At 42.2% G+C, this 26,048-nt stretch overlaps 1 protein-coding gene across 12 annotated transcripts in view; it reads right to left on the bottom strand.

Annotated features, from left to right (window-relative positions):
• The window catches only part of LOC124142276 (transmembrane channel-like protein 7), a 78,297-nt gene that overhangs the window by 3,893 nt on the left and 48,356 nt on the right, over positions 1–26,048 (bottom strand). For 4 of the 12 annotated variants that reach the window (XM_046510649.2, XM_048392759.1, XM_046510643.2 and 1 more), the window contains exons 2-15: positions 21,015–22,166; positions 14,877–14,934; positions 13,384–13,465; positions 10,173–10,447; positions 9,133–9,287; positions 8,836–8,983; positions 7,754–7,915; positions 5,144–5,304; positions 4,587–4,740; positions 3,934–4,031; positions 2,681–2,794; positions 2,091–2,166; positions 1,037–1,167; positions 494–661 (exon numbers count right to left, since the gene is read on the bottom strand). In XM_046510649.2, the coding sequence (XP_046366605.2) occupies positions 494–661; positions 1,037–1,167; positions 2,091–2,166; positions 2,681–2,794; positions 3,934–4,031; positions 4,587–4,740; positions 5,144–5,304; positions 7,754–7,915; positions 8,836–8,983; positions 9,133–9,287; positions 10,173–10,447; positions 13,384–13,465; positions 14,877–14,934; positions 21,015–21,940 (2,708 nt within the window). In that variant the 5' untranslated portion in view covers positions 21,941–22,166. The other 8 variants (XM_046510651.2, XM_046510650.2, XM_046510653.2 and 5 more) reach the window with 5 other exon arrangements.

The raw sequence follows: 26,048 nt of genomic DNA on the forward strand, positions 1-26,048 counted from the left end.
GCCCTGTGTGTACAGAGGTCTAAAGGCTAATATTTGCCCTGTGTGCACAGAGGTCTAAAGGCTAATCTTTGCCCTGTGTGTACAGAGGTCTGAAGGCTAATATTTGCCCTAAGTGTACAGAGGTCTAAAGGCTAATATTTGCCCTGTGTGTACAGAGGTCTAAAGGCTAATATTTGCCCTGTGTGTACAGAGGTCTAAAGGCTAATATTTGCCGTAAGTGTACAGAGGTCTTAAGGCTAATCTTTGCCTTGTGAACACAGAGTGAGTACAGTCCTAGAGACTTTGCCTTGCCCTGTGAGTACAGTCCTAGAGACTTTGCCTTGCCCTGTGTGTACAGTCCTAGAGACTTTGCCTTGCCGTGTGAGTACAGTCCTAGAGACTTTGCCTTGCCCTGTGAGTACAGTCCTAGAGACTTTGCCTTGCCCTGTGAGTACAGTCCTAGAGACTTTGCCTTGCCCTAACAGCACCTTACACCCATGACCCATGTCCTTACCACAGCAGTATGATGGCGGGCACAAAGAAGCCCACTGTGCCCAGATAGGAGAAGATGTCCCTGGCCACGGAGGGCCACGTCCTCACGGTGTTGGTGATGGTGTCAAAGATGACGTAGTCTTCATGGCTGTACAGGCGGAAGGGGCCGCAACTCTGAGATGGATGGACGCTGACAACAAGAAAACACTTCCTGTAAGATGTTGGTCCAGGTTATAGAGTAATCCCTACAACTTCCCTAATAATGCCTACCTTTGTAGGAGGAACTCGTACCCCAGCAGCAATACATCTTTATAAGCATACCGGCAAACCCAATAAATGTTATGCAGATCAAATTACTTGTTGCAACCATGATGCAGTGATGACTTGCAAAAACAATCTTGACAAACTGTTGATTCACTCAATAAATTGACACAACATTTCTAGATTTTAAAAGGACACAGAAGAAATCTCTATGTAAAAATCAGATTGCCAGATATCAAGTGATAGAACTGCAAAGCTGCTTGACTCAGATCTACACAGATATCTGTTTGAGGCTGCAACTTACGTTCCGATGAGGTATCCGAGGGGGATGACCGAGAGGACGAAGGAGAACAGTAATACTGTCATGAAGAACGAGTGTGACCTTGATGCTCGATACGGCCGCAAGGCTGGGATGCAGTTGTTTAACACAGTCAGCTGAAACCATCAAACAGGAGCAGCGCCCATTTCTAAAAGCAATCATGGCACTAGAATTTATCGAATAATGTCACACTCAGCAATCGTCCAACCATATGACAACAACTTGTAAATAATCAAGTCTGGACCAGATAAACCAGTGGTTGACACTATAGGCAATGATCCACTTGGTCAGGGAACAATGCCATGCAATTAACCAAACCACAACGCCTGACCATTCGAATCATTAAGTCGCCGTGTATGGCAAAAACAGGTTATTGGTGACCAATTCTGACCCACAATTCCAACGGGGGCATGGAGTGTTGTAATATCCTAGATTACAACAGTCTAAGTAAGGTGAAACACTACCCCAAGGCTCCACCGTGATACATGGCCTTCACTAGCATACATTATCCGTACTGACTACGATGATACAAGATACAGGTTCTTCAGGAATAACCCTATCTTAATGTTATGAACTTTACATGCTAAACCTGGCCTAGCTCTTATTGGTTACATTCACCCATAGCCATTTGCAAGAGTTCAAATGTAGGGCTCTTCAACCTGGCTGGATGCACACAAGCAGATCAGACAGAGGGATGAATGTAGGTCACTTCGAGAAGCATTTTGAGATACACATCAATATCATGACCAGTGTATCGAGATACGTGTCATTGCATCTCTAAATCTAAACACAAAGATTGGTGTCTGGAGAGGGATGTTTTAACACATACCAAGTATTGGTCATGAAGTTTTCTGATTAAAGCAAGGATGTTTACATGTAATATAAAACTTGTGTAACTACATAAATATTTGTCCTTTGTGTAAGTCCACAAGCAATCAATGGACAAATGTCACAAAGTTTTGTGAGATCCGAATACAGCTGGTCAGTCATGCATGGTGCAAGAGACATAAGATGTCAACTGGACTTGACAATAACTTACCCTTTTCACATAAAATATAACGAGAACTTTCATCAGTGTCATGGCTGGGATGAGGGGTGAGAAGAACATGCCCAACCTGTGTGGCAGAGAAACAGAGTCCAGATCAGTGCAAGCAGCTGTGTGCAAACAGATTTACCTCTTGGATTGCTGACACAAAGAGGATTAGTACCTAGCAAACTCAGACTCTTTAACTTATCGCTTATAGTGTTCACGTTTGTTTGTTTAATGCAACACTCAGTAATATTCCACCTACTTTGACAGCAGCCTGTAATAATCATGTCTGGACCAGACAATCCAGTGATTGATATCATATTTTGCTTGTTTGTTTATTGTTTAACGCCTCATTCAGCAATATTCCACCAATATGACGGCAGTCTGTAAATCGAGTCTGGACCAGACAATCCAGTGACTAACATCATGAGCATCTATCTACACAATTGAGACATGATGACATGCATCAACCAAGACAGCAAGCCTGATCACAAAATCCGGTTAGTCACCTCATAAGACAAGCATAGTCGCCTTTTACAGCAAGCATGGGTTACAAAGACCTATTCTAACCCGGATCTTCACAGTCCAACTGAACTCACCAGCACAGTGTCTGTGAATACACAATGTCCAGCACGTTTTTGGGGAGGTCAAACTCCTGCTCTCCGATCAGCTGGATCAGCTTGAATCTGTTGGAGAACTTGTGGACAACCAACCTGAAACAATCACAACATGGTGTCAATATCTGGATATGAAATTTCCCCTCGAATACGAAACTGCCCTCTATGCTTTGGGAATGACTACAGCAGCCATCTTGGTTTGTGTTAGGCTGGCAGTAAATGACAACTTATTTTGGGAGTGCAGGAGGTGGATTGTTGGCTGATGAATACAAGTGTAAGTGTATAGGAAGAACCTGTGTCCGTCTATTTTAACACATGGTAAGTACACAAACCTATTTTTCTGATAAATGTGAGCGAGTGAATGTCATTTTGTGCCACAAGTGGCACATCTTCCCGAGGCAAAGCAGTTAACTGACTTTAAAAGTCCAGTTTCCACTCTGCTGAACTAGGCTGGAATACCTGGGATCGATCGTAGCGCCACCAGTGGTTATTACGAGTTATGTCCCTTATAAGCCTCTTCTATGGACCAAACAGAATCCACCTCTCGTATCTCTTGCGTTTGCCTCAAACAAAATTGCGGCGCCCAGTGAAGACAATCTGATCGATAATCAAGATCTATATTGGGATAAAAATGGGTCTTACATCAAGAAGTGCATCAAATCACATGAGCACCTTGATTTAAAACACGAAAAGACTTGGAAAATATCTGTTGACAACGAGTTGGCGGTGCACATGCTTTGCAAATCATGCAATCAACTGAAATCTGCATGACAGTTTACTAACCGAATTTCGAATTTGATTGGACTATGCATAGACTCGTTAGTCCAGCCAAAATGTAACTCCATAATACCAGCCTACTTTGGCAAGGGTGGAAACTGGACTTTAATACTGAGTTAACTCTCTTGCCTCGGGAAGATGAGGTTGCCATGAACATGCATATGTCAGGTAGACTGGCAAATGACCAGGTCTGTACTTGTCAAACTATTATCTCATAAAAAAACAATTCATTGAAACACATATGCACATTAAATAAGTAACCAGTTCCACACCCTAAAGCAATGGATCAGTGTGTCCTCGATTTTCATTCTCAGCTCCCTTGGGAGTACACCACTGGCTCACAGAGGATCTCCGTGGCCCTGTATATCTAATTGGTTCTGTATCTGCACCTTTAATTAACATAGCTTTTATACATTTGTAAATTCAGAAAGAAGTGCCAAGCAACTGTAAGTACTCACCTTCTGGGAAACTCCACGAGGAATGTGAGAAGTACAACAGTGACAAAGTCCAGTAAAGCCAGCTTGTAGAACTGTTGTCCAACATATGTCTCCCAACACTGCAAACAGAAAACAGTCCAATATATCTAAATATTAGGGCTGGGATGATACACCAACTGTGTGATCTGATATGTATCATGATAACTAGATCATGATCCGATACGTTTCATGATACTTGCTTGAGCTCTTACCTGCCGTGCGTAGGCCATCTTTTTCATAGACAAGATGGACAAATACATGGCACACTGACGATTTACAGTTGGCAGTGTCAAGTATGGCTCAATGGATGAAAATATTTAAGTTTTCACTACCAATTTTCACTACTAATTAGTATTTGATGTAACGTTTATTAAAGCAAACATTTAAGGTATGAATCAATATTTTTTACTTAGTGTTTGACTGTGATGGATCCTTGTATTGAGAAGTAGCGAACTATGATCCACCAATGCATCGATGTATCGTCCCACCAAAACTAAATATATATTAAATTTTCACATATTTAGCTGATGTATTTAGTTTTCAATCAGACAGGTTTGTGAGTCAGACATGTGACTTCTGAACTCAGTAACGCTCAGTAAGCTTCGATTTAACTGAGAATTTCTGCCTCAATGTACCTTAATACTGGTACTGGTATCGTCAGATCCGTTAGACGCTGACCAGCGTTTGTTCCCACAGGTGGAGTCCATTTTGTTATCTCCTCCACCGAGCAGCTGGATGTAAAGGGAGATAATCAACACTCCCAGGGAAGCAAGTCGAAGCAGCACCGTCCTGGAATAAACAACTCACATTTGTCTGTGCATTCATCCTGGGCACCATTCCTTGAAGTCATCTTAGCACTGTTCATAACTCGTTCACTATAATGTTGGATCATGCCAGTTCTAAGACCACTGAGGTAATCCAAACTAGTATACCATGGTTGTTCTAAGATATTTTATTGCGAAATGAGCTTGGCCAGGAGTGTGAAATACGGAAAAATTGTGGACTTAATTGTTAGGTGGCATATATATAAAATAAATCATAAAATTTGTTTCATTTGACCCAACACACATTTATTAAGTCAGTTGCTCAAAACATTAATATTAGTGCCAGATATCATTTTATGATATATGATACAAAACAATTTATTTGGCTTATAAATATTGTCAGACATTTTCTTTACAATGGAACATACCTGAAGAGGGTGATCTTCAGCTCAAAGCTGCTACTGTAGTCCTCAACGATGACGACCTTGGAGAACATGAGGGGGACGAGGAAGTTGAGGACGGTGATGGCGAGGGAGGGAAGGTACTGGTAGATGAGCACCACGATCTCAGCCTGGCCTGTCTTGTCCAGCTACAGCAGGAGGGCAACAATGTGGCATCAAAATATTCAATGTCAGTCACTCCACTTAACTCCACGGGTGGCCCAGTCGTCTAAGGCGCCGCGATTCGCTGTGAAGAGTTGCATCCCTTAGGCACGCCAGAAACCTATGATTGTGGGTTCGAATCCCGGTTCGCCCTGATTATGTTTCTAGGTTTGTCAGCACCATACCCGTGCTCGTGGGTTTCACCGAAGAGGTAAACGTCCGAGACCTGCATCACTTCGAGCTTTCCTCCCACATTAAGCTGACACGCCGTGATATAACTGGAATACTGTTAAAAGCGGCGTTAAATCCAACTCACTCACTCACTCACTCACTCCACTTAACTCCAAGATGAAGGTGTGTTAATATTAATGATTATACATTCCTAGAAACACAATGTACAAAGAATCAAAATGTTGTGTTTGTGTTTTTTCTGTAAAATTTCGAACATGACCTCACACTGTGTCTCTTTCAACACCAGGTTAATAATGGATACATGTGTATTTAGTTGCCCATGCACTGCTGTATTTGACATAGCTGCCCCATGCTGGCATGTAGGATCATCATTACAAGTCTACACGGACTCAGAAGGATAATACTTCACAATAGTTCATGTTTGTTTGTTTGTTTAACGACGCACTCAGAAATATTACAGCTGTATGACAGTGGTCTGGCTATAATCAAGTCTAGACCAGACAATCCAGTGATTGACATCCCGAGAATCTACGCAAATGGGATATGATGACATGCATCAACCTAATGAGTGAGTCTGACCATCTAATCCCTCTTACGCCAAGCTGACTATGCTTGTTGTAAGAGGCAACTAACGGAATCTGGTGATCAGGCTCCCTGACTTGGTTGATGCATGTCATCGTGTCCCAAGTGCATGGATCGATGTTAATGATGTCAATCACTGGATTGTATGTTCCAGATTCGATTATTTACAGACCGCCCTCATATAGCTGGAATATTGCTGAGTGTGGCGTTAAAAACCAAACAACCAACCTACACCAAGCATTGGTTGCTGAAGACCAATTCTCACCAAGATCTTCACGGGATCAATGGTTCATGTATTGTCTACAGGTCAGGGAATAAATCATAGGAATTAGGACTGGGACGGGTAACTCGGGTACATGGGTCGGGTGGGTCCTGGGGACAATAACAATCAAACTCCATGGTTACACTACAAGCCGCTCAATGTTCTCATTCTTTCTGCCTATGCACACATTCATTCTGACTTTTATATGTTTGTGTAAAGATAAAGCTTCAGTCAGCTGCAGTGTATGCATGATCAGACCGTTTAATGTGTGTATCCAAATAGTTTTTCCAGGGCTCCTGTAAAACAATCCCCCGTAAAGGACATTTTGTGCCCAACTCATGAGACCTACAGCGGGTAGCCGGCTAGGGTCAGGTAATTGGGTGTCGGTTACCCAGATAGTAAACTTGGACTTGGACTAGGAATCCAAGTTCTGTTGACAATAAAGAAAACACTTCCCTGAACATTACTGGATTGAGGGCGACTGATTGTAAAAGTGACATAAACAAAAAAAGATTTGAGTTATACCATTGAATATGATAATGTCAAACATATCAACAAGGGGTGACAAATGGTGACAGCTCGATGGTTAACTTCATATTGGAGAAGGTGAGCTTGAGGTGAGGTGAGGTGAGGTGAGGTGAGGTGAGGTGAGGTGAAATTGGGTTTAACGTCGCTTTCAAGATTATTGCACTTACCGTATTCGACGTAACAAGCGCCCAGGGCACTCTCAAAATGAGAAATAGGGGGCTCTTATTAGAATATTATTTTGGTGAAAAGAAAGATGTTGAAAGATCGTAAATTTCGTGGTCAATGCTGACAGCCTGAAAAGTTTATATACGATTTAATTGCCAGGATTTAATTGCCCATAATTATGGGTGCATATAACACACGAGTGCGTATTATACATGAATAAATAAGTCTTGTGTACATTGATCAATCGGATGGGGGGGTGCTAATTGAGATTGTTTACAAGCTAATATATTAGCAAATATTGCCGTGGGCGTTTATTAGTGCGGGGCGCTTATTACGTCGAAAACGGTATATAGCGACGTGCACGCATTGAAGCGGACACCAGTGTGAGGTGTGAGGAAGATGCACGACAGGCTGCATACCTCAAGGAGTGTGTGAGGTGCGAGCAAGGTGCACGACAGGCTGCATACCTCAAGGAGCGTGTGAGGTGCGAGCAAGGTGCACGACAGGCTGCATACCTCAAGGAGCGTGTGAGGTGCGAGCAAGGTGCAGGACAGGCTGCTTACCGCAAGGAGCGTGTGAGGTGCGAGGAAGATGCACGACGGGCTGCATACCTCAAGGAGCGTGTGAGGTGCGAGCAAGGTGCAAGACAGGCTGCTTACCGCAAGGAGCGTGTGAGGTGCGATGAAGATGCACGACAGGCTGCTTACCTGAAGGAGCGTCTCCGTGGTGTAGTAGATTAGGTAGAGAGAGGCACCAAGAATACAGATGACAAACAGGTTGATGAAAATACGGACGAAGATGAGGCGACACTTCTCTCCCATGGATCTCTCGGCCTGTCGATTCCGTCGACGCTCCTCATTCAGGTCATCCTGGATCAAATCACTGCATTGTAATCTCTGAATTGTCTACAAGAACAACTTTTGCAGGTATGATTTTGTACTTATAATATTTTTTTATTATTAAAGCTCTCAACGCTACTGTCGAACCAGTTCGACAGAGTTTGTCACTAGCCATGTTGCTACTGTCGTACCAGTTCGACAGGCGAATAGCATAAGGACACCCACAAACAAAACTCGCCATATCTATTTACCAAGAAGGCTTTGCGTAACATTAAGATTACGTCTGGCATGCATAAATGCTCAGCTTGCTCAATATTAAAACTTTCAGTAGTTTATTTACCTCAAAAAGGCAGGGGTAAGAAGTGTGAAAATAATTCAGCAGGCTAAAGGTTAAGTGACATATATTTGCTAGTTTAGCTTATGGTGATTCTTGTTTCTTATACACAACTGGCAATACATTTACACTATGTAATGACCGAGAGATAAATGTCAAAGCTCCAGCCTTCATAAAGTACCAGTTATGAGTTACCAGTAACAGAATTGTAACACTTATGGCCCTTTGTTGAGGCAGGTGTGAAAGTATCGTGTGTTGCCATACTGGGATAAAACATTGTTGTTGACATATTTCCAGTGACTAGATACCAACTGGTGATAACTGCATATAAAGTTTGGTTGATAGGTGTAATTTTGATTCACAGGAATGCCAGCAATTCAGCTGCTAAAAAGAGGCGAGCAAATATCAGAACTTGTGAATATCCAGGGTAGAATAGGTCTTCAGCAACCCATGCTGCCGTAAAAGGCAACTATGCTTGTCGTAAGAGGCGACTAATGGAATCGGGTGGTCAGGCTCGCTGACTTGGTTGATAGTCCCTCTGCAGATTTAAACTTTTCTACAAACACAAGGTGTTTATCGTGTTTACTGTAAAAGCCTTGTATAAGGAAACTGGTACCTGTAGCTCTCGTGTGAAGCTGGCCATCTTGGAACCGGCGGTCTTCTCATTGGAGATACAGAAGTCCCAGGCACAGAACACCTTGTTGCAGTACAGGGACTTGGAGCTTTCCTGGTCCACCACTGCCTCCTTCACGCTCTTGCCGGAACTGTACAGAACATCACTCAGTCAGGTAGAACAGGTAGAACACATAGAAAACATAGAACACATAGAACACATAGAAAACATAGAAAACATAGAAAACATAGAACACATAGAAAACATGTTGCAGTGATGTTGCAGTGATGTTGCACCTACTTTTTAACGATGAGGATGAAGCTGAGGAGGAAGCAGATGCCGGTGGTCAGCAGGTAGGCCAGGCTCATGTTGTAGGTGCCGTGCTGGTTGTCGGGGAGGGGGTAGGTGCGGTTGTAGTAGACACCATAGAACAGCTCCTTCCTCTCCATCCACCCCTACAACAGGCAGGGAACTATTAGCACACTGGTCTATAGTTAATGTATGGTATAAATCCTCACACCGTTGCCATGTTGCTTGGATTTAAGTTTGAGAACACCATTTTTTAAAAATGTTTTGGAGCTCCATAATGTTTTCGAACATAAACAGGTTCTAAATTATCATGTTTTAAATAACAAAAATAAGAAACTGTAGTTTTTTAAACTACAAAGTGAGAGATATGTACAAAAAATTGTCAGTAAAAAAGGGGCTTGAACACTTAGAAAGCAATCCCAGAGGCCCCACTAAAAATCATACGGTGGCTCCTTTCAGCTTCCCACACTTTTGGTGTCCAATGAAAATCATATGGTTGCTCCCTCCCAAAGTGCCTCCCATACTTACAGTGCCCCCTAAGCCTCCCACACTTACAGTGCCCCCTACAGCCTCCCACACTTACGGTGCCCCCTACAGCCTCCCACACTTACTGTGCCCCCTACAGCCTCCCACACTTACAGTGCCCCCTACAGCCTCCCACACTTACAGTGCCCCCTACAGCCTCCCACACTTACGGTGCCCCCTACAGCCTCCCACACTTACTGTGCTCCCTACAGCCTCCCACACTTACAGTATTCCCTACAGCCTCCAACACTTACGGTGCCCCCTACAGCCTCCCACACTTACGGTGCCCCCTACAGCCTCCCACACTTACCCTGCCCCCTACAGCCTCCCACACTTACAGTGCCCCCTACAGCCTCCCACACTTACGGTGCCCCCTACAGCCTCCCACACATACGGTGCCCCCTACAACCTCCCACACTTACGGTGCCCCCTACAGCCTCCCACACTTACGGTGCCCCCTACAGCCTCCCACACTTACGGTGCCCCCTACAGCCTCCCACACTTACGGTGCCCTGAATGAAGTCCAGGACCATGTCCCCCACAGACTCCCTGGCTGTGATGTTGTCAATGTAGTCCTTGTAGAGAGTCGTGCATCTGTCAGCCTCTTGGAAGTAGGCGTCCGATCGGTTCACTGTGGGGATGTTGTGGAACAAGTCGGGGGTAGGAAGGGCGAAATAGGGGATGACGATGACACAGAACATCAGCAGGAAGATGTACAGGTTGAGGAACATGAGCCAGCGTGTGAAGCGGAAGTAAGACACTGTCGCTGTTCCGAACCGACCTGGGGGATGAGGGAGAGAGAGTATTATGGTAATTGTGTTACATCATCTTTGGAAGGGACAATGTGTTAGAGCATCATTGAACCCGAGAATGACAAAACAGTGGAAGAAAGAGTCAACACTTAACCAGAGACAGCAGTCATTGTGGGTTTTAAGTCAGTGAGTGAGCAGGGCTTCATGCTGATCTCTAGTTTTCAGTTTTATCATAGGATGTCAGCTTCCTGTTGGAGTGAGTATGGTTTTATGCCAATTTAAAAAAAATATTCCAGTAATATCAAAACAGGTGACACCAGAAATCGGCTTCACACATTGTACCCATGTGGGGAATCAAACCCAGACCTTCGGGTTGATATGAGAGAACCACTAGGTTAACCCACCACCCCACTTTATGTTGGAGGAAAGCCCATGTAAACAAACTACACAGAACCACCCATGTAACCTCACTACCCTGAACCACCCATGTAACCTCACTACCCTGAACCACCCATGTAACCTCACTACCCTGAACCACCCATGCAAACCTCACTACCCTGAACCACCCATGTAACCTCACTACCCTGAACCACCCATGTAACCTCACTACCTTGAACCACCCATGTAACCTCACTACCCTGAACCACCCATGTAACCTCACTATCCTGAAACATCCATGCAAACCTCACTACCCTGAACCACCCATGTAACCTCACTACCCTGAAACATCCATGTAAACCTCACTACCCTGAAACATCCATGCAAACCTCACTACCCTGAACCACCCATGTAACCTCACTGCCCTGAACCATCCATGTAAACCTCACTACCCTGAACCACCCATGTAACCTCACTGCCCTGAACCATCCATGTAAACCTCACTACCCTGAACCACCCATGTAACCTCACTACCCTGAACTACCCATGTAACCTCACTGTCCTGAAACACCCTTGCAAACCTCACTGTCCTGAACCATCTATGTAACCTCACTGTCCTGAAACTACCTTGTAAACCTCACTACCCTGAAACACCCATGTAACCTCACTACCCTGAACCACCCATGTAACCTCACTACCCTGAAACACCCATGTAACTTCACTGTCCTGAACCACCCATGTAACCTCACTACCCTGAAACACCCATGTAACCTCACTACCCTGAACCACCCATGTAAACCTCACTACCCTGAAACACCCATGTAACCCCCCCCCCCCCCCCCGAACCACCTATGTAACCTCACTACCCTGAACCACCCATGTAACCTCACTGTCCTGAAACACCCTTGCAAACCTCACTACCCTGAAACATCGATGCAAACCTCACTGTCCTGAAACACCCTTGCAAACCTCACTACCCTGCAGGATCCATGCAAACCTCACTGTCCTGAAACACCCTTGCAAACCTCACTGTCCTGAACCACCCATGTAAACCTCACTACCCTGAACCACCCATGTAAACCTCACTACCCTGAACCACCCATGTAAACCTCACTACCCTGAAACACCCATGTAACCTCACTACCCTGAACCACCCATGTAAACCTCACTACCCTGAAACACCCATGTAACCTCACTACCCTGAACCACCCATGTAAACCTCACTGTCCTGAAACACCCTTGTAACCTCACTACCCTGAAACACCCATGTAACCTCACTACCCTGAACCACCCATGTAACCTCACTACCCTGAACCACCCATGTAACCTCACTACCCTGAAACACCCATGTAACCTCACTACCCTGAACCACCCATGTAAACCTCACTACCCTGAAACACCCATGTAACCTCACTACCCTGAACCACCCATGTAACCTCACTACCCTGAACCACCCATGTAAACCTCACTACCCTGAAACACCCATGTAACCTCACTGTCCTGAACCACCCATGTAACCTCAATACCCTGAAACACCCATGTAACCTCACTGTCCTGAACCACCGATGTAAACCTCACTACCCTGAAACACCCATGTAACCTCACTACCCTGAAACACCCATGTAACCTCACTACCCTGAAACACCCATGTAACCTCACTGTCCTGAACCACCGATGTAAACCTCACTACCCTGAAACACCCATGTAACCTCACTGTCCTGAACCATCTATGTAACCTCACTACACAGAACCACCCATGTAACCTCACTACCCTGAACCACCCATGTAACCTCACTACCCTGAACCACCCATGTAACCTCACTACCCTGAACCACCCATGTAACCTCACTACCCTGAACCACCCATGTAACCTCACTACCCTGAACCATCCATGTAACCTCACTGTCCTGAACCACCCATGTAACCTCACTACCCTGAACCACCCATGTAACCTCACTACCCTGAAACACCCATGTAACCTCACTACCCTGAAACACCCATGTAACCTCACTGTCCTGAAACACCCTTGCAAACCTTTTTAACAATCACGTTTCTATTAATGATTCTGAAATAATCCTGGACATCTGTTTGAAAAATTATGTGATTTTGTTCAGCGAGTCAAATAACATTATAAGCCCGATAACATGAAAAAAACAAATACATTACAACCGTATCTGTTATCTGCATTGATAGATATATATGGAGATGTTTAGAAAAAAATATTCCAATTCAGGGTTAGAAATTCCTTGTATCGCAGAGATGGCACACTTAGAGATCCTGTTTGTTTAACAACAAGACCTTGTTATCCTGTTTGAAACCACAAATAAACAACATTTGTAAAGAAGCAGTTTTGAGCCATTTCAACTATTTCTACATTATTTTGTGACAAACATTAGCCTGTCCTTTTCACAAAATGTTGGTGTTTTTTTATGACAAAGGATGCCCTAAATTCAGCAATAACTGTAATGGTTATCCCTAGGGAGCTGGCAGGACAGGATTTCAAGGAGAATTCACCTCCTGTCACTACAGTGTGTAGTCAACACAAACTCATTAAATAACCAGTAGCTATGAATATTGGTGTACACACCCTCGATCTCCTTGAAGGTGCTTGCCCATAACTCCAGCTGGTACAGCCATCCCTTCAGTTGAGACCTCTTCTTCTGCCAGCTCTGAAACACACATGGCCATCATCATCAAGTGCTTCACAACGGCAGCTCGGTGACAGGTGGTCGGAGCACTTATGACCTAGTCACACTGGACATCTTGGTTATTACAAACTGGGTTATATCAATAATGTCAGCCATGAAGTTGTAATGAAAGTAAATGTCACAGTAATCGATGTAATCGAATCGCCCGCCTCCTTCATAAATACCCTAACTTCATCACAACATCCCATTTCCAGTCGCATTTCAGAGCAACTTGTGACAGCTCTGGTGCTGAATCCATCCTGTCCTTGTCTCACTTATTTTAATCAGTTTTATAAACTTTGAATTTCATTTTCACATGGAGAATCTCACCCTTGTGTCTTCGGATATCAAATATATCAACAGGGGTGGATAAAAGTTTAAAACTGTGAGGCTTGCTGTGTTGTTTTAATTGATATCAAAAGACATGAGGGAGAGATTCTATTTATCATCCAACATCATTCTTCCAACCTTTTCAGTTTGTACCAGTGTCTTGAGTGTGAAAAATAACAGCCAACCAGCTTCAGTGGCAGAGGGATTAGTGATGTCATTTATTGTGATGTCACGGCAACCAATGAGATCACAATGGTCTGCAAAGTATTGTGGTGCAATGTCATTGCACCATTGTCTCCTAGTAGATCTCACCTCCAATATCTCTTGTGGAGGCCAGTTTTGGATGATAAATTAACAACTCCGAGGCATGTGACACCACTATGGAGTCAATTGGATTCCAAATTGTAAACACTTAAGTATTAAATATGAAGCAATAAACACTATTTCCAGTCTACAAATGTTCCTGCTTCTTCACACAACACTGGACATACACACTGTACGCTTTCGAAAGGCCATTATATTTTTTATTTGTTGGATCATTGATCTATCGACCCTATCTTTTTAAAAACTGGAAAAAAATTAATCCTAAGTTACACTTTTGTTTACTTTCAACCGACACATCAAAGACACAAAAGTATTTTGAGATTATTCAGTGTTTAACAAAAATCATCTATCATGCTCAATTTGACATTAATATTTCGCCAAATCGTTCAGCTTCTATTCAAAAAACTTTTTTATACCTCCTCTGACTTTGACTTCACCAAAAAAAATCTGTGATCCAAAAAACACAATTATTTTGGCCTTACTAGTTACATATTGAAGGCGAATAATGGGATTGGGTGGTCAGGCTTGCTGACTTGGTTGATGTATGTTGTCATATCCTAATTGTGTGGGTGATATCAGTCACTGGATTGTCTGATGCAGACTTGATTATTTACAGATCGCCATCACACAGATGGAATAGTGCGGGTTAAACAACAAACAATCATATTGAATCTCTTTTCTGAACAACTAAAAGAGACAATAAAAATACAAACTTCAACTGTAACAATAAATTGCTTACCTGTTTAATACTTTGTTTGACGGATGAGACACCCCCGGCTTGTAGGGCAGCAGTGTCTCTGAAATGTTGAAAGATTACCATGAATAATCGAGCCCAGTGTCAACATGCCAGCGGCCATGTCTTCCCTAAACACTCACTGTGTATCAACTTGCTGAACCATCAAGTATGGGTCAGATGCTGACAATGCAAGAATCAAAATCAGACCGAAACTGGGATTCAAACCCAGTATCATCGGATTCTGGCACAACCAAGGGGCACAACTCTGCACAGCAACTTGCCACATCTTGGACAACTGGGCCACCTTTGAACCCTACAATTGTAGGGTACATGGAACAGATAAAACCTTTAACTAAACACAACAACTCATCTTTAATACAAATGTTTCTGCAAGATGACAGCAGGAGACGGTTGTGCACCAAGGGAGACAATTATGTGGGTAATATGTCAAAATTGTGGTTCATCCTGTGTATGGATGTCTGCAAAGAAAATAAACCCAACTATCGTTTCCTCCAGAGAACCCAACACAAATATTGGCTTTACACATGCATTATGATCAGCTATTCAATTATTCATTGTTCTTAGTGAATTCGCAACATCAAATTTGATATTTCCCTGAACAGTTAGCAATATAACTCAATCATTATACAACTGTCTAGTACACTGAAACAGGAGGGAATGCGGCAATGTTTGGACGTTGACTTCCTGGAAAGGCTAATTGTACGAAACAACAAACCATATCAAATATCTTCGTGGGAAGAGGACTTAGAATCAATATTTCAAACTGTGGATGCCCGCTTTTTTCCTTACAAAGTCTCAACCAAATTACTTCTTCCTGACACAAATGGTAACCGTACTCTACTCAACAAGCAATGTTTGTCAGAACCAACGATACTACTACTTCCCTATAGTATTTGTAATTTCTGTAGCATCAATTAGAAACTCCTATTGCTGATGTACTTCCTTCTATTTATCTTCAGAGCAATATATTTCTTTGTTGGCACATCCTGAGGTAATAACAATGGAGGTTTCTTAATTACAGCCATGAATTCATATTGAAATTTTAGTCTTAAGTGCTCCGACTGTGCAGAGTTTGTGCTGTCAGTGATGATCAGTGCCAGTGTTGTGTCACGCAGGCCCTGAAACCAGAGATGAGACCTTGCTGGATCCACCTTGCCAAGGTGGGCCGAATCTAAACAGGTCACGAGACAAGTTTTATGAGAATAGTATCTGGACGATCTCCTTCCAATATCTCATTAACTGTGTAAGTGGACAGACATATCCTGGTCACACCCAGCGTTTCAGATAATACTTGGAGTTTGTGGCAACATTATCCTGAATTAATACCGGACATTACACCTTCATGTCATAAACGCATACACAGATCTCATTACTGGTTAACATTCTAACTGCTTCTTTGGCGTGAACAAAATTTCTTCTATCATTAGTAAGAGTTGTGAAATTTTAAGGAATGCTATTCCAAAAGTTCAAGCTCAAATAGCCGAAGAGGATTAAAAAATAGCCAGCAATTCTTTTCTGGCACCAAGCTATTATCCTCTAACCCAAATGGCTTACCTAAACTGGGAGAGGATGTAAATTAAAAGGACCTATTTTTTTCATTGTGTGTGTGCCCATACTCCATTAGTGTCTGTGGGGAATATGTCCTTCATTATGCCTGGTTCTCATTCTATCAAGAACAAAACACATTAATAAATGTTGCGTGTTAACAATCAGTTTGATGGAAAATGTTTTAAACAATAACATGTTGATACAAAAGTGTTAAAAGATTAACCAATTGAGTAAACTGTTGTTGGAGAGACAATCAGAAGATAATTCTAAACATTCGAGATGTAACTATTCACAGGTGATATGTTCAGTGAAATGTACAAGAAGAATATATATTGTGTTAAGAAATAGACAAGTTTATATTCCAGCCAAATACCAGTGTGCTATGAAATATACAGACAACAATAAGAAATATATACAGACTTTTTTCAGGCAACAAATCACAATTAATCTATTTCCATTATTCTTTTCAACAAAAGGAAATAGTATTACGACTATTTTCTGAATAAGTGATTCATTTGCATCACCACAAAAATGCAATGTTTCAAAGGGCCATCCAGGACATGACGTTGACCTGCGGTTTATGTCTGTAGCTTACATCATGCCTCTCCTATTAAAAATACATAAAGATGAAGGAATTCCCCCTCCAGGACTTTGTGATGCACGCATCTAATGACCGTACAGTAGCCTCAGTGCCCATTAACTGGGTGTTACTGTATTCAGAGAGTGTATGGTCCCTGCTGTATACATTGAGCTATAACTGCAAACTGCCTATGTTTCTCATACAGTATAAATAAGTCATTGTTGCTGTGCTGAATGTTGATTTGGTTATTAACATGACAATATATCCCTAACATTTACAAATGAGTTTCATAAATCTACATCACTGAGATGTATGACCTGTTATCCCCTGTCAATATGACATGACATACAAGCGATATCGACATGTCACTGAAATGTACTACAGGCAACTGACAATATGACATGACATACAAGTGATATCAACATGTCCCTGAAATGTACTACAGGCAACTGACAATATGACATGACATACAAGTGATATCGACATGTCCCTGAAATGTACTACAGGCAACTGACAATATGACATGACATACAAGTGATATCGACATGTCCCTGAAATGTACTACAGGCCACTGTCAATATGACATGACATACAAGTGATATCGACATGTCACTGAAATGTACTACAGGCCACTGTCAATATGACATGGCACACAAGTGATATCGACATGTCCCTGAAATGTACTACAGGCAACTGACAATATGACATGACATACCACATGTTTACTGAAGCTGAAATCTCTATTTGCCTGGTATCCAGTTTCAGAAAGCCTTCCCCTCTGATATGAAGATAGCATTCAGTTTTTTCCTTCCAAAGTTTAAGATGACAGGTCTAGGAGAAATATGACACTATTCAAACATATGCTGGTTGATTATGTCAAAAGAAGTTTATAAAAGCCAGCACGATTTGAAAATGCTTTGTCATGGAGAGAATCTGACACGCACTGGTTATTGACAGGCATGTGCATCAGCTGTCTGAACAGCCAAAGCCTCAGACACTGTCGGTACATTTGTAGGAAAGATGCAAAGTAAATGAAGTAATAATAGCAAGAAAACAGCGTTATCACTATACCCCGCCATGAGACACAGTAGAAGTTTGTTTGTTCATATAGTAGTGAACATAAACTACAAAAAGAGCCCCTTAAAGCCTTAAGAAGAGATAGGCACTTGGGACGCTTATCATCATCAGAAAGAATTATGAAATGTGAAATTAATACACATAAAAGGCCATTTCTCTGGAAAAAATATCTGAATCTTTATAGGTATCTCTTAGATTAGCTAACTTCAGTTGTTTCTGAGAAAACTTGCCCCCATTGCACAAATAACCTAGATCGAAGGCCATACCACTGTAAACAATTAACTTACGGGACCAATTTCCGAACTCTGTCTTGACACTTATCACTTAGATAAGCATGCAAACTTTCATTCTTGTAGCTTCAGTAGTTTCCAGAACACAGGCCTGTACCAGTGCTTAAAATATCCTGCAGCCAGACAGACAGTCGTTTTTGCTGACAGACGGTCAGTTTTGAAAAGTAGCACGCCCGATGGTCGGGCTACTATTGTATCCCTAAATTACCTGAGTCTTAATTCAATGTAAGAGGAAAATTAACTGTAAATGTTTAACACATTATTGAGGATTGAAATTTTAACAAGTTAAAGTTACTAAGTTGACAATCCACTAGTTTATTGTTATTTTTTGAGAACTAACATTAAACAGAACTATTAATGTTTACTCTTCTAACTATTGTCCGTTTCTCTCAAAAATTCTGGAATGGCAACATTTTATCTGGTCTGGTAACTTGGCAAAGTTGCCAGTCTGGTTGTCTGACTGAAATTTCTGGGAATTTCATACACTGCCTGCATGCTTTCTTATTTCGTTGTATGTGGATTTCACATTTTGTTCTTCATAGAGGCATGTATCTACATCTGTTGCTATGTGCCGTGAGGGTCTCACTGCTGAACCTAACGTAACCGAGTGCAGCATCACCTCCTGCAGAGAAACACTTCTGTGTAGTGGAAGTATGCACCTGGTAGAACAAACAAATACCGCTTTTCAGATTTGATATCTTTCCATTTTTTTATTTATTTTAGGGTCAGAAAAAGCTGTAAACCAAAACGAAAAGCATGTTACATTGCTGATCAACTGTTCATAAAAACCTCGAGCTATCAGAACCCAAAAGTAGTGATTGTTCATCTTATTTATTTCATAAACAACGTATCCCAACTTCAAGATACAGATACCAACTCACTCCATGAACTGTAGACTAACATCTAGTCTCTGAAATGAACATATTTTACAGAAAAAACAGTTGTTAATTAGTCATAAAATATAATAAAAAGGAGCCCAGAGACATTCTTCATTTTCTAGACTTGCCAAACATTATAGACTTGAATGGGTTTTATTGGATATATTTGTTTCAGCGTCTGTATGACAGATTACATGAACTATTCGGTAAGTGCTAAACGTGTACTGGCTTTAAGTCTTGCATCTAACTGATTCACAGTCATCCGTCCACATTGGATACCAGAGATGAATGGCTGACTGTGAGGCAGATAGCTGAGGTGAGGTGAAATGAGGTTTAACGTCACACTTAAGATTATTGCACTTATATAGCAACATGCATGCATGTGTGTGTGTCTGCTTGTACTTGTGAGATTGTGGTCCAGACTTATGCCAATCTTATAGTGCTAGCCCACTGAGATACCATGCCGCAGTTTAACATGAATACCCCACTCAGATACAGTACTGACTTTTGGAGCTATTTGGTTCACTGCCATTGGATAGCTTCAGTTCAGCACTAACCTCATTTTGAGTAAAGTCCAACTTGTCATCATGAAAACAGAAATAATAATTAAAAAAAATAAAAATCCCTAATCATCTAAAGGCACCAGTTCACAACTAGATAGGTGTGTATAGCCAGTTTCATCAGAAATATTCAACGCATTTGCTGTTTCAAACATTTCAAACCGGGGGATAAAAATATAATCCAAATGGAGCCCAGAACAATGTTTAATTTCAGGAGAAAATCAAGATTTGTCAAATCATTACAGACTTGAGTTGGATTCCCAAGGGTCTGGTATAGAGACTAGAGAAAACCAGATGAGATACAAGAATGATAGTTTAGTTGAAAAATATGACTTGGTGTGTTGGTGGTGCTCCGTTACTTGAGTGAGTGAGTGAGTGAGTGAGTGAGTGAGTGTGAGGTTTTATGCCGCTTTTAGCAATATTCCAGCAATATCACAATGGGGGACACCAGAAATGGGCTTTGAACCTGGGTCTTTGGTGTGACGAGTCAACGCTTTAACCACTAGGCTAACCCTCCGCCCCTCTGCAACTTGAACTGACAAAGATTAAACATCAGTATGATGATTTGTGTTATGCAAGTTTATGGGGATAAGATAAATACTTGATTGGTTGTTTTTAAGGTTTGTGTAGACATGGGAGAAATGTGGAGCTTACTTTCAAGGGGACCCTTCACCCAGGTTCACTCCCAACTCAGGGAGTCCATTGAACATAAACAAATACAATAACAGGTGGAATAAGCATAAATCTGTCACACGACACCAGTCATCTATTAGTCAAATTAATTCTCAAATAATTGAAGCACATGGAACACATGGTGTTTCCTTGGGCACGTGACTTTGTTCGAAATGTGCCTCTGTTCACCCAGCAGTGAATGGGTACCTGGTGGGATGAAATGACAATGTTGGTGTTAACCTTCTAGCGCCTAGCAGGCATCATCATCATCATCATCATCATCATTTACAGATTAAAATATACAATGCAGCTAAGAAGGTATGTTTTTTTAATTTTTTAATTTTTTTTTATTATTATTATTATTATTATTATTATGATTATTATTATTATTAATGTTTTTGAGAAAATCTTAATTTTCTGTCAGAAAATTGACAAGTGAAATTGAATGAGCAATGATAAGTGTGATCCTGATGTTGTTGGGTATATAAATGAGCACTTCACATCCTACAATTTACCTCATTGCTTCAGCTGCATCAGTTGTCGATTGCACCTTATCCATGTAACGTTCATGAAGGGATTTCTGCTTGACACGAGCCTGCAGACTTGGTAGTAATCCTTCCATGTCTTCATCATCATCACCATCTTTCTCATCCTCGTCCAAACCACGTCGACGTCGTGACAAAGTCATTGCAGATTTACGTGACTTTTGACTCTTTCTCCGGAGCCGAATTGTGTGCAGTTTATCCCAGACATTTTCTCCCATTGCAAACTCACCAAAATTCAAGCTGTACACAGAATGATTGTCGTTGTCTGTACGATAATGCCGTCCATGATGCTGTATGTAGCGTCCATCTACTTCGTCACTGTACCGTCCCAGTTGCGGATGGTGGGAAGAATCGGAAACAACATCCGGAGATGTTCCATTGTCCGACATCTGGAAGGCTTCATTCCTTGTAATCTCAGGTGATCGGCCACGCTGTTCCATATACCTTTCTCTCTCATAATCATCTATCGCATAAACTTGTGGTCCGTCTGGAAACCCTTGATTGTCATATCCACCTGAGCCTTGTCGGCTGTGCTGCCGGGCGGGAGAATACCCCCTCTCAACATCAGATCTATCCCTTCCATAGGGAATGTTGTCATCTGAGGATCTGTACCCAGCGTTTACCCCTCCTCTGTTCATGTCCTCTATGGAAGACCTGTACCCCCCTGGACCCAACTCGGACCTGTTCCCTCGGTCCATGTCACGGCCTGACTGTCTCGTCCCACCACGGGTATACGCTCCTGGTGGCTGCTGACTGGGTGAAGTCCAACCTGGGCCTCTTTCAGGTGATTGTCTTGGACTAGCGTTGTCCTCGTAATCCGGGGCCACATTATCCCAGTCATCAGGTGTAGGGTTACCCTGCGTATGACCCCGTGACCTGCCTCTATATTTATCCATGCTGAATCACACTAACTACCGTGATCAGTGAAGCACGTCAGCTCTCCAGACACAAACGTTGCTTCAATGTGTATCATTACAGTGAGGAGATGAGTACAGACGTGATGTCACATGCTTTGAGACATCAAAATCCTATGAAAATTCGCCAGAACCAATTGAGTACAGACTGAGGCCGTTTACACTGTCCACAAACCGCCAAGGCCAATACACGACCTCCCTGGATAACCTGTAGCAAAATTAAACACTTGAAAACATTTTTTTTAAAAAGGGAAAATTAGAGGATTTCCACATTACTGAGATCCATCAAAGGGCAAATTATATCACACACTCCAATGAAATACACATCCCCTCTCGTGAAATGACAGGCGCCCCACCGCCCGACTGCCCTACTACAGCTGGTGTCTACGACAGGAGACTACGGGTATTGATCTCACAACATCGTGTTTGCCATACTTCATGAATAGACCATTAACTTTGTATTGTGTACAACAAACAACACCACATAGTTGTGAGTATTACGGAAACAAGAACATTAATTGACTAATGATTAACAATGATGTATCAATTTGTAATAAATGGAGTTATGGATTAAATGAAGATGAACATCATTGTCTGCTGGTTAATGTCTCCCCTAGGGTAAACTTCAGCACTTCCCCGAATGACATTGGGCTGATAACACGAATAATACTGCATCCTCAAAAACATTTTCCTGCACCGGTCTTACTATTGTTTGTCCACCCTGTCTGCCTGGTGTCGACTCAGTGTAGTGTGACTGTGTAGTGTGACTGTGTAGTGTGACTGTGTAGTGTGACAGTGTAGTGTGACTGTGTAGTGTGACTGTGTAGTGTGACTGTGTAGTGTGACAGTGTAGTGTGACTGTGTAGTGTGACAGTGTAGTGTGACTGTGTAGTGTGACTGTGTAGTGTGACTGTGTAGTGTGACTGTGTAGTGTGACAGTGTAGTGTGACTGTGTAGTGTGACAGTGTAGTGTGACAGTGTAGTGTGACTGTGTAGTGTGACTGTGTAGTGTGACAGTGTAGTGTGACAGTGTAGTGTGACAGTGTAGTGTGACTGTGTAGTGTGACAGTGTAGTGTGACAGTGTAGTGTGACTGTGTAGTGTGACTGTGTAGTGTGACTGTGTAGTGTGACAGTGTAGTGTGACTGTGTAGTGTGACAGTGTAGTGTGACTGTGTAGTGTGACAGTGTAGTGTGACTGTGTAGTGTGACTGTGTAGTGTGACTGTGTAGTGTGACTGTGTAGTGTGACAGTGTAGTGTGACTGTGTAGTGTGACTGTGTAGTGTGACTGTGTAGTGTGACTGTGTAGTGTGACATTGTAGTGTGACTGTGTAGTGTGACAGTGTAGTGTGACTGTGTAGTGTGACTGTGTAGTGTGACTGTGTAGTGTGACAGTGTAGTGTGACTGTGTAGTGTGACAGTGTAGTGTGACTGTGTAGTGTGACTGTGTAGTGTGACAGTGTAGTGTGACTGTGTAGTGTGACTGTGTAGTGTGACTGTGTAGTGTGACAGTGTAGTGTGACTGTGTAGTGTGACAGTGTAGTGTGACTGTGTAGTGTGACTGTGTGTGACTGTGTAGTGTGACTGTGTAGTGTGACAGTGTAGTGTGACAGTGTAGTGTGACAGTGTAGTGTGACAGTGTAGTGTGACAGTGTAGTGTGACAGTGTAGTGTGACTGTGTAGTGTGACTGTGTAGTGTGACTGTGTAGTGTGACTGTGTAGTGTGACAGTGTAGTGTGACTGTGTAGTGTGACAGTGTAGTGTGACAGTGTAGTGTGACTGTGTAGTGTGACAGTGTAGTGTGACAGTGTAGTGTGACAGTGTAGTGTGACAGTGTAGTGTGACAGTGTAGTGTGACTGTGTAGTGTGACTGTGTAGTGTGACTGTGTAGTGTGACAGTGTAGTGTGACAGTGTAGTGTGACAGTGTAGTGTGACTTGTGCAGGGAACTAGAATCACACACATCTGCCACTGGGTATGTGGCCATGAAAACAAAACTGTCCTTAATAATTGATGGGTTCACTTGCGTACTTACAAATATGTTCTGTGCTCATTTAACTCTGACAACACACAGGACCAGGTCCAAGATCACCCACGACTACATTTAACTCTGACAACACACAGGACCAGGTACAAGATCACTCACGACTACATTTAACTCTGACAACACACAGGATCAGGTACAAGATCACTCACGACTACATTTAACTCTGACAACACACAGGACCAGGTACAAGATCACTCACGACTAGTCAACAGAGGTGCTTATTTCCATAATTTTATCATGAAATCATTCATATCAGTATATAACCCAAATATTTTCATATAATCCAAAACATACTTTTTTCTGCTTGAAAGAGTTATTAATTAATAAGACCTACGTTAGAATGATCAACATTTTCACAGGAATGTAACAACACATGATATACACATACAAAAACCAACAGTTCAATATCTCTTAATAAAACTGATACCATATGTCAACATAATAATATTCTGTTATCACAATCAAATATTGACACAACCAACCTGCAACAGAATCCACTCAACCATCGGACTCAACCACACATAATTCAGATACTTGTATTTCCCACACCAAAGCAGGAGGGCTGTGGGGGCACAGACGGAGTTGGATTAGTTCTATATGATAGTATCCACATGACTATTCCGGAACATACTCACACGGTGAAGATAGCCAGTCAACCCTGAACTTAACACCACAGCCTCAACGTAACACCTCACTAGGTACACTGCCTACAGGATCAATTTAGAAGTTTTATGCCTTCTACTTCCTTCCTTCCTTCCACTCAAACTCTCACTCACAAATATACTACCTTGACCCGAGCCCGGTAGTGCACAGGTTGAATTTCACCAAGGTTTTGTGAGCAGTGTTCTACTGAAGCATGGAGCTGTGACTAGCTGGGTAAACAGGCTTGGAGTCTGAGAAACAATGCATACCCCGAGTGGAGGGCTAATAGCCTGGCTTACCCTGTGAATGGGCCACACTGCCCTGAGGAATGCCTGGTCCTGATACACAGAAGCAGGTTGCCTTCACACCACACTGGTGTATATATAGCAGCCTGCAGAGGAATGGGCACTGTCACAGGCCACTGTATGAAGGCTGAAAGGCTGGGTGTGGAGATGCACATCGCTGCAGTGTGTTGCTGCACAGTAACGTGTCAAGTACGGGCGTGAAACTGGGATGTTTTGGTACGGAGGAAAATGGGAGGGAAAATTGTAAAACATAAAATTTCAAAAGTGACTTAAACTGTCTTGTAAATTTTAATTTTAATTTAATTTTATCAGCATATGATATTAATTACATACTGATGACATTCAACTGTTATGTTTAGCACTGATTAATCACTACAGAAGTTAAATATCACACATCTCAATTTCATTCACACGAGGTCAACAAACAAACAAACAAACAAACAAACAAACAAACAAACAAACAAACAAACAAACAGATCCTGTGAGTGTCAACGTACATGAACCTGACCTGACAATCAGCCTTCTAACAGGTGTACATATCATTTTACAGGTGTGTATAATACCGGTAACATTATGACATTGTACAGGTCGGTATGTCCTCCAGACAAATAGGTTATATCACTAACTTGCATGATGTAACAGGTCGGTCACACTTCAATGACATTGGTGTATTTACACCTCTCAGATAATAACTTACAGGTAAACATGTAGAGCCATCACTTGACTGATTGGTTAGTGTGAAAGCCACACCTTGCTTACAAGTTGTCCATCACATTCTCTTTATGGGATTTGTTTAAACTTAATATGCAATCCACTGAATGGCAATAATAATTATTATCATAAGCAAACAGTGTATTGACAAAAGAAAACTATTTAGAGCATGTATTTTGAAACATCATTTGATACAAAGGGTACTGAAAATGTTGAAGACGTAATGTCAAAAAACTTTCAACATGTTATTTTTTCATTGTTTAAAGGACCTGTGAAGATCTTGGTATGAATTGGTCTTCAGCAACCCATGCTTGTTGTAAGAGGCACCTAACGGGATTGGGTGGTCAGGCTTGCTCACTTGGTTGATGCAAGTCATCCCAGTTCCAA

This window comes from Haliotis rufescens, unplaced genomic scaffold (assembly GCF_023055435.1).
Source record: "Haliotis rufescens isolate VD_foot unplaced genomic scaffold, xgHalRufe1.0.p SCAF_11, whole genome shotgun sequence".
In the NCBI taxonomy this organism is placed as follows: Eukaryota; Metazoa; Mollusca; class Gastropoda; order Lepetellida; family Haliotidae; genus Haliotis; species Haliotis rufescens.